Source organism: Dermacentor variabilis, chromosome 2 (assembly GCF_050947875.1).
Source record: "Dermacentor variabilis isolate Ectoservices chromosome 2, ASM5094787v1, whole genome shotgun sequence".
In the NCBI taxonomy this organism is placed as follows: Eukaryota; Metazoa; Arthropoda; class Arachnida; order Ixodida; family Ixodidae; genus Dermacentor; species Dermacentor variabilis.
In genome coordinates this window covers 215,906,081-215,915,931 of record NC_134569.1, presented here as the reverse complement: position 1 = coordinate 215,915,931, position 9,851 = coordinate 215,906,081, and the positions used below count along the sequence as shown (strand labels likewise).

General features: G+C 45.7%; 1 protein-coding gene across 1 annotated transcript; it reads right to left on the bottom strand.

Moving 5' to 3' along the window:
* Positions 1-839: 839 nt before the first annotated feature.
* LOC142570688 (cuticle protein 10.9-like) lies at positions 840-9,641 on the bottom strand. Its single transcript, XM_075679037.1, has 3 exons — positions 9,636-9,641; positions 5,403-5,618; positions 840-1,148 (listed from the first exon to the last, which is right to left on the bottom strand). The coding sequence occupies exons 1-3, from the start codon at positions 9,639-9,641 to the stop codon at positions 909-911; spliced, it is 462 nt and encodes a 153-aa protein (XP_075535152.1). The 3' UTR covers positions 840-908.
* Positions 9,642-9,851: the final 210 nt, after the last annotated feature.

Below are 9,851 nucleotides of genomic sequence, written 5' to 3'. Positions count from 1 at the left end.
GATCACAAAAACACATCACGCGCTCAATCGTCTCTTCAATGTGGAGTACGTAAGCGTTAAAGTAAAGCTCACTGACCTGGTCCTTTATACAGAATGTAAGCAATATTGAAGTGGGGCGTAGACGAAGTAGACGTGAATGATTTCATGAAGTCTGAGATTAATGCAGTAGCAGCAGCTACATTCCGGAAATGCACGAATTCCAAGAATGCTTCATTAAATAAAGAAGGTTAATTCACGTGGCGCATCTCAGGAAGGCCACTATGAAATGACGCTGTGAATAGTGTTCGAGACGGCGTAGCTAAAATTTTATGAGTATTTAACTTTTGTTATACAGGAAGTTTCAGAATCTGCTGTGATTTCAGTAGCTTCCACAGCTCTTTCTAGAACTCGCGAAAGATTCCCTCACATAAGCAGTAGAACCACTGCCTCATTACGATGTTTTTCGAGAAGTCATATCAACATCACAAGGAACAATGAAGGATCAGTTTCTTTATTGAGGCTGATTTAGCTGGAAAGACCTCTAATAAAAAAATTGCAATCAAACTAAAGGTCAGTCCCATGTACTACTTTCCAGTCATCGCGCAGCATATTTATCTGCGACGGCGGAAGCCCTGGTGACCTGCAACCAATCCACCGTAGCCAGCTGGCCCATATCCACCTGGAGCATAACCAACCGCACCGTAACCCTGTTGGGCGTCACCCCCGTAGGCGTGGCCACTGATAGCCGGCCCATTGGGAGGGTAGCCGTTGCGCCCGTAGCCGCCGTACCCGATGGCCCCAGCTGCGCTACTGGAGGGGCCGTACCCGCCACCGCCGAATCCGGCGTAAGCGTTGTAACCGGGCGCTCCTGCGGCCGCGCCAAATGTGTTCTGAGCCGCTGCACCACCAGGAACCGGTGGGACAACTGGTTATGCGTTGAACACGACGTCGGCGCTGGCTCCCGGTGCCGTGCCCGGCTCGTTGGTGTCCACTGTGGCGCGGAAGCCGTTGGCGTCGGCAATGTAGTTGACGCGCCGGAAGAGACCGTTCACATCTCGGTACCCATACGAGCCAGTCTTCACGTTGTTGGCGTCGCCCTGCTCGCTACGGAACTGCCGGTTGCCGAACTCGTCCGCCGTGTCGTAGCCAAAACTGTACGGCTGAGGTGGCTGGGAAGTAAAGGGTGTTATCTTACTAACACAATATTTTTGGGAGTCTGATCCCGTATGTCAGTAATAATTCCAACTGAAACTTTGCTGCTACGTCGAGTGGGCTTCGCCTACCTCCAAAAGAAAGCTTAGTCACTATTCCCTGCGAAACGAGTTTCTGCTTGCGAATCATAGCTACTGCCTCTTAGTATAGGGAAATGGTAATAAAACATATATAGAAAATTGGCAGTACTGCAACGGCGAGCTGTTCGGTTGCGCGAACTTCTCAAAACTATACATAAGATCTTCTACATAAAGGATGCGCTTCAGCACTCCTAATGTTAGAGACCCTTACAAAACAAAGATCTGCATACGGCTATTTAAAGAGATCTCCAGCAACACCGAACTATTTTCAAATCGTTACCTGAGTAAAGACTCAGGATAGAGCCTACGTCGCACTTCAATAGTAATAAAGAACCGCAGGACAAAATATGGCACGCAAACGATCGAATATGGAACTATATGTTTAGGTAATACGTACCCTAATACTGTTGACGAAGCTATAAATTGTAGAACAATTCACACATTTAAATATGCAATACAATCCATACTAATTTCTAATCACAGCATGTGTAACGAATGTTAATGGAGTTTTAAATTGTTTTATGTCAATAGTGATGTTATAAATGTTATATTCTGAATGTCCAACTTTTTTTATTAAGAGAATGTTCTTATTTCTTCCAGTGCTGTATTTATTTAGTTACTTGATATTTTGCAAATAGTTGATACTTTTCAATGTGGTTAAAATTCTGCTGTAAATAGGTTTGATGTTTTCTGTCGTATTAGTTGTATTTTGTTTTAATAGTAAACTGCTACTTCTGCTGCTCCAGCGAAGTAAAAGCCTTCGTCAGGAGGATTAAGCCCTCCTTCTGCCTTACCTTCCGGGCAAACCTTGTATTTGTCTTGCCGAAATAAATAAATAAATGAACAAACAAATAAATAAACAAATAAATAAATCAAAAGCTGAAACAGCCACAAATCGACACAATGAACGGGGACGGGTGGCAGCGCAATGAAAGCGGTAACGCCGCTGTGAGCATTGCGTGAGGAAGTGGCTTTCTGTTTCCTCCTTAGACATAGTTGAAAAGAACTGTCGTGCATCGTACACTTAGGCGCTATTTTATGTTCCAAGTATCATGGTTTCCACATTGCCAAAAATCACAGTTTGGTTTATACGCCACTTTACGCATTCGGAAATTGGTTCAAAGGTTCACAAATGTCTACTCGTAGGAAGCTTTTCTCTGTATTTTTCTTTTTTTGTTGGCACGGCCACTTCCCAATACTTGTTGACCACGACTATAAGCCAGCGTTGGCTCAAACGACGCTCATTTTAACACCCTTACAGATCTTTGCCTAGCTTTGGCACGCGCACTAACCATCCTGCTGCACAAATATCACAAAACGACATAAATATCGTTTAACAAAGACTTGTGAACTCGATGCTATAGTAACGCAAGTCGCTAATGTAGATCGCATGCGACATCGCAGAATAAACGACAGACCTACGCCGGAATCGAGCCATAGACTCGACGAATCTGCTGCAGCCCGAATCGCTCAGCTGCCGTTTACATTGTCGGTGTGCAATCTGTCACATGTAGAGTTCCTCCCGATTTTGTGTATGTTACAAAACATTCTGACCGGAAAGGTGCATTTGCGCCTATTGTAGCCACATGGTTTCCAGAAACATAAATGTGTAGAGCCTACAACGACATAGGCTCTCGAAAATTTTGCTTCATCCACTCTCTTATGTTAGAATAGATTAAAGTAAATGTAGACAAATTCTATAGACTTCCATACTTGCATTCGGCGCTTGTTTCCTTTTGAGATCTTATGAAGGCCCTCGTTTTTGCCTTCTACAGTGTATATCCCTTTCATAGAAAAAAAAAAGCTTTCGGGTTCCGGTAGAGGCCGTAATTGTTGATTGACCCATTTAAGGACAACACAAAAGTATAGTACAAAAGCTACGCTAATTTTAGCGCCCGTGCTTCACGTGCACGTTTGCCGAGATCGCTTGAAAGTTATTCCGTAACAACAGCTACTAAGGCAAAATTCATAAAATGTCGCTTCAAAAGACAAGCTTGACAGAATAGTACATACAATCTGTGGCAGCTGACGTTAATGTATACTGAAAAGATGTTGCGCCAAAAAACAATACACACAAGAAAGACGACGACACCAGAAGCGCCCGTGGTATCGTCGTCTTTCTTGTGTGTGTTGTTTTTTGGCGCAAAATCTTTTGAGTATGCAAGATTCCCAACTAACCCAGCAGTTCACTCTTCTAATGACGTTAATGTGTCCAGGAAAAGGGGAAGATTTTGACTGTGTTATCGATGCCTATTTACGACAACGGTATAGGTTTTATGTGCAAGGAGATAATTTTTTAAAGGGCCACTTAAGGTTACAATTAAGTCAACGTGGACTGTTCAAATACCATCACAGAAACCTCGAAACGCTTGTTTCGTGCCAAGGAGAGACTTATTTTAAGAGAAAATGCGTTCTGAAGCGTCCGCGTACCTCTAGCGCAGTTCAAATCGCCCGCCCTCCGATCGAGGAGTACTGACATCATGGTCTCATAGTGACGTTGCGCCATCGGTGAGTAGAACGGCGTCCGCAGACGGCGCTACGGCTTTTCTGCGCAAAACGCGAACGCGCGGCCAGAAACAGAGCCAAGACAGAGCCGACAGCAGAGCGAAAGCGGGAGTATGGTGGCTAGCGGAAGGAGAAACGAATTACGTCCCACATTACGTCCCACTGCACACGGAGAGCCCGTTTTCGTTAAACTATAGGCTGCGGCGAGCTCGCAGCGTGGTCGGCGTGTTCTATGAGAAGCGACGAGCCTTTTCGCACTCGCAACAGGGCATAAAAATGTGCGAATCGACGCAAAACTCGGCCTAGAAACGTGCTTCGCTACAGCCAGGGCTCAATACGACCTAAGCTGGCACGACCCAGATGTCGTTTCCCGCACCGCCACCAGGCGCCGCAACTATACCTCAAACTCCAGCGCAAGACGCCCATAAGCTTGTACTTCATTCTATGACGTAACTTCGACGCTCGTCGCAATGGACCCTGACACCGACAGATTGGCTCGCGATGGTGGGCTCAACTTCAGCGATTTGAGCACCGACGAGCGCGACCTGCTGCTGAGGGCTCGCACTGCCGGCGTCGTTGCGTACTACGACGGCGGCCTCGACACCGGCTCTCCGGAGCGGGAAAGCAACGAGGGCTTCCCACGACATCACATGGACGTGGCATTCTCGCTGCTTGTTCCAAATGAAAGTTTCGCGAGCCAGCAGAACCCTCACAGCACGACGCGATAACGAAACTACTGAAACTCCAAAGCGTGCGCGGCGCAGAGTCGAGCGCGCAGAGTCGAGCGAAAACGAAACGTTTCGAACACCCATATTACTGAAGGGTAACGTCAAAATGTTATTTTTTCTTAGAATCAAATAGACGTAGACAAGTAGCATTTTTTCCGTCTTATAATCGAATGAAATGATATTTTTAATACGAGTAGTTGAGTTTTAGTAACACAAATTATGAGGAGTCCTTTCGTCATCGGGCTAGTACCGGAATGTCGCTGGGGGGTCTCAAATCGTGTCATGCATTTACCTCAATTTCTCGGTTACTAAAGCTCTGTTCGCGATTATATTGACGCCTTAGACGTTCTAGAACATTGCTCTACCACTTTAACTTGAGTTTCTGGTAACCTTTAGTGTCCCTTTAAAGAAGAATTATCGTGTCCTGTGCAACGCAATAAGCAATAGCTTAAAATCTGCTTTCTTCCTCTTTTCCAAGAGTGTAATATGCAGTTTCAAAAGTGTATCCGCCTAAAGGGTACCAAATGACCAATATATGCTGCGCAATAAAATTTTAAGTGGCATTTAATGACACTGCATAACCTATTGGTGTAGCACCATCAATATTTAAAGAAACGGGGCTTCCAATTGGTTTACCAAATCAGCTGCCATGCAGCGTCCCGCGACCTTCGCTTCTATAATGAATAGAACTTCAAAATTAGAAGTTGACGAATATCCAGTTGTTGCACTCGAATTTTGCGGTATGTAGTGCACGAAAACAATGCTTAAGTGGGAACCGCCACCGCCGTTCGTTCTGAGTAGTCTACGTTTACCACGAGTCATTTTATTCGGTGGAGTTCCGCTCACTGCCGTGCTTGGAAACAGCTACGAGCGAATTCTTACTGATAGCGTCACCTACAAAGGAGGAAGCGCCGTATCCCTGGTAAGGTGCACCGGCCGTAGCAGCGTTGTAGCTGCCGTAGCCTCCGTATCCACCGTATCCACCGTAACCACCGTAGCCACCGTAGCCACCGTAGCCACCGAAGCCACCGTAGCCGGGGCCCTGGTATCCTGCTGAGTGGTGCTGCAGTGCCAACGCCTTGGCGACGAAGCAAATGAGAAGAAGTTTTGCCTGCTAAAAAAAGAAAGTACAGATAGCATCATTTCCAGCGAACTACATAAGAAAACTATACGCAAAGAATGTCGGAGCTGTGTCAACACTTAGTAGACAACCACCGGGAAATATTGCGATATCCGTTGAAAGGCGGAAGAAGAAATGCGGAAATGAAGCAAGGAATTTAGTTTACCGGCACATAATCTTGCAAAGACTGCAATTGAGGCATTGCTTTGAGGCTCAGGCGAATGCGGTAATCAACACAGAAAGTTGCGGTGAATTTCAAACATCCTGCCAGCAAACGGTTCCGCATGTAAGAAAAGATTAGGTCGATATCACGCACTCTAGGCATCAGTTTCAGCGAAGATTGCCTTCGTGTTTGCAGCGAAAGAGGTTATTTTTTCTTAAGTATAGGCAATATGGAAGCACAGCAAACCACGAAGTAGGGCACATTTTCACTGGGAAGGGCGTCGCTCAACCTATACGTGGGGCGCTCCGACGTCGCAGATACGGCAGGCCAAAACCAAAAGTGTATCGCACAAACTAGACACCGAACCGAACTCGGCCGGTGCGAAGTGTTCTTCGTGTGTGTTGCTTACACTTCTAAACAACCCAGTCCACTTCCGCTGCTGTCTGACGACTGCGTATCCAATCGACCCTTCACTACGTATGACGCTCCTCGGTTTCGCGTTTCGGGAAGAACTGTTCAGAGCCCTCGTCGGTGCACATGGGCGCACATGTTAACGCATTGCGCGCAAACCACGGCACAACAAACACAATGCCGCAACAGTGGATAATCGGTATTATGCAGCCTGGTTCTTCGTCGTCGGCAGCGTGGTAGCGGACTTGTCTCTACTCGGTAAGACAGCGAGCGCCCGACATTTAGGGCTCTGGCTTTGCAAGAAAGCAGAGAAAGCGCCACTTCAAAAAAAAAAAAAAAACATTAAATTTAACTTGCGGTAGTTCTGGAAAACCCACTTGCCGTTGTCAAACAGTCAAGCCTTGAAAAATGCTGGCACACATCGTGGTCAATAAAGCGTATTTCGAAGCTTGGGAAATAATTTCGATAGAAAATAGATATGCCAATAAACCAATGATGAAAAATACATCGCGGACACTTTTAAAATAGGCGCTAGGGCATTGCGGGACGTCAGTACGCTATTATAAAATAACCGGATGTGCTATCCGCGCTAAAAATGCTATCTGCTTACCTTGGATAACATTTCTAACTTTTGTCTGTGCTTAACGTCCTACCCTCTGGAACGTCCGTTGCTTTGGTGTAGTGTAAAGAAAGAAGGGGAAGCCTGGCTTCTGCACGGATGCCTTGCTTCCAGCGCCGAGCTTTTATATTGCGAGTGGGACCACTACCGCTCGAATGTCGCAAGGGCACGTGTCGAGTGTGCTGTCGTTACAGTTCCCCACATTGTTGAAATTTACTTTTTCGCGCGTCGTGCCGCGTGCTTGCCCCATCCGATGGGCTGCTCACGGAATTCGCTCGGCGCTCTGCGACATTTCTTGAAGGCAGGCAGTGTCAACAAGCATGAAGGTCGCGCTTTTCGTCATGCCACCGCAAGATTGTGAAAGCTCGTGACGCGTCTTTTACGTGACCTTTGCCCCCTGTAGCTGATGAAGCATACGCCGTTCAGTTGTGGTGGCTGGTAAGTTGGCTTTTGCGTCCTTACTTTGATTTAGCGGAAAGCTTTACCTCGGCAAAAACTCGAATTTTCCTATAAAGACACACATTTAACGGAGAATCAAATGCCCTCATCAAACGACAGCTAATCCCATTCAAATTAAACTTGTTAGAGCGAAAGAGAAAACTAAATTCTACCGACTGTATAAGGCCTCATTTTTTTGACAATGTTCGCAAAAATGCACCAACCTGACTGAAAATGAATGACAAGGTTTGCTAATCTCTACCTCAGTTCTAAACACAGATATGTGAATTGCATCTGTTAAAACACATAAATGTAACAAATATTACATACGAGCTTAGAGCTGACGAGAAATTGCGAAGATGTTTATGGCGGTTTTGTAAACGGTCGGCTAACACATGAGTACTATATTACACGGTAGTGTATGTTGCGTAGCCTTTGTCTGCTTCATTTTTTTCAATGGTTGAAGTTTTCACAATTGTGATATCCTTCTTTTGTTGCTTTCCTTGTGTTAGACCTCGTTGTGAATTTGATACTTCAGTTTCCTGAAAATTTGCGATCCTTAATCTTTATTCTAAACAGTTTCGATGGCCCAGTTATAATGTGCCTTTTTCTAGCCTTTCTTTTTTTTTTTTTTGAACTGCCCCAAACTTCGTGTAATTCGCCGCAGTGGATGCCGACCATAACGGTTATCACGGTTCCCATATATTTAATTAAGAGCTATTCAGGTAAAACTTCCGCCTACAACCAAATGCGTGGTGCATCGCACCACGCATTTGGTTGCCTTTCCTTGTGAACGTTGCAAAGCAGGTAATGCGCTAAATTAAAACGAAAGCAATTGGTTAAACGCTCGATGACATTTGCCAGTTTACAAGGAGCCTGCTGTAAATGACACGGAAAGGTAAGCGGTGGTTGATTTGAGGAATATTAGAGAAGAGCCAAGACCAGCCTGTCCAGCGCAGCAATGTCGCCTTTAGACTGACCCCAGAACGACTACATTTAGGGGTTGGCATGACGGAAAGGAGAAGCAGGTGCAAAATAGAGTGCATAGAGTAATGAAAAGAGCGCAGACAAAAGGAAGACAAGACGGTTAAGAAAACTTATCTGTCTAGAACATTTCGAACGTTTTGCCGAATGACCGCACAGTGGGGAAAAATAAATTATGTTAGCGATACAACGTGAGAGTCACTTTAGGAAGGTTCCGGGCGGGTATACAGGTTTGGCCGCTGCAGAATGTCTATAGGCTTCTGCTACCAAATTCTAAAGAGTGCCCTTTTTCCCTTGTGGAATAATACTTTACCAGGTGCTTGGCGTTTCTTCTGCCGAGGTTTAGAACAATGTCTCCAAGCAGCTATTGATGCTTCTCACGCGCAGAACACCATGACTACGATAAAGCACTCCTTAATGAGCGCCTTAGAAGGAAGCTTGACCGAGACTCTCCAATCTGAAATAAAAAAGGTGGTGATGATGAATGACCTCTTAAGTCCAAAACTTTGTCTACCCTCGTCTACGCAAAGAGCTCGCCAGCACTTCTCTAGTGAGAGCATTTCTGCGTTTAACATTCTGAATAGTGTCAACGGAGCTGCCCCAAAGGTACAGCTTTCCTCCTAATAATCAACGCAGGTTTGATAGCACGCAGGAATCAGTGCCGTTTTGGCCGCTGCTGTTTTATTTTTCCTATTTTTATTGTGTAGTGCAAACATAATATTATTTGAAGAACTGGTTTCGGAAGGTTACGGAGCGCTGACCTGCTCAAAAAGAAGTCAGAACGAAAAAGGCAAAAGAAAAAAATTCAAAGAAAGGCAAAAGAAGGAAATAGGGTGATAAGAAAGTTGCATTGTGTACCATAACTGTGCACTAGTTCATAAAACAGTAACTGGTGCCCATCTGATGAGAAGATTGTAAAGTTACCGCACACATTGAAAGCGATGGCAAGAGAGAGAGGGGGAGAGAAAACTTTTATTGTCAAGTATGAGTGGAGTTTTGTTGCCCAGTGGTGAGGGCTAGCGTGGGGGCGTCTGCTTCGCCGCGACGCTATCAGCCCATTCCGCAAACCGTATCTGGTCTTGCGGGGTGGAAGTTTTCGTCTTCATCTCATACTCTTCGTGTGAAGGTGCTCGCCTAAAGAGTTCTCTCGGGGGAGGGTTCTTTTGGCATCCCCACAAGATGTGATCTTGGTCCGCCAGGGGGCAGTTACAATGTTTGCAGTTTGGTCGATATTCACCACTGGTCATTGCAGCTAGCCTTTTTGGACTAAGTACAGACCTAGTCTGTACTCTCCTGAGGTTCGTGGCCTGGATTCTTGGCAGTGTCTCGTGCGGTTATGGATATATTCGCCTGGATTCACGGTGATATACGGTCATTTCATTAAAGGTGTGGATACCTTCATGTCGGTCAACCCCGTCCGGCAAGCCCACCTCCCATTTACTAGCTGCTCGGTCAGCTAGGTGGGCGGCCTCATTGCCAGGGTTGCCCGCATGAGCAGGTACCCACACCAACTTCAATTGATTGAGGTTTTTGTTGATGTTTCTGAATGCTCGATGAAAAAGCGATGGGAAGAGAGTTTTCTTAAAAAAGCACTGAAGACGTAGACGAAGTC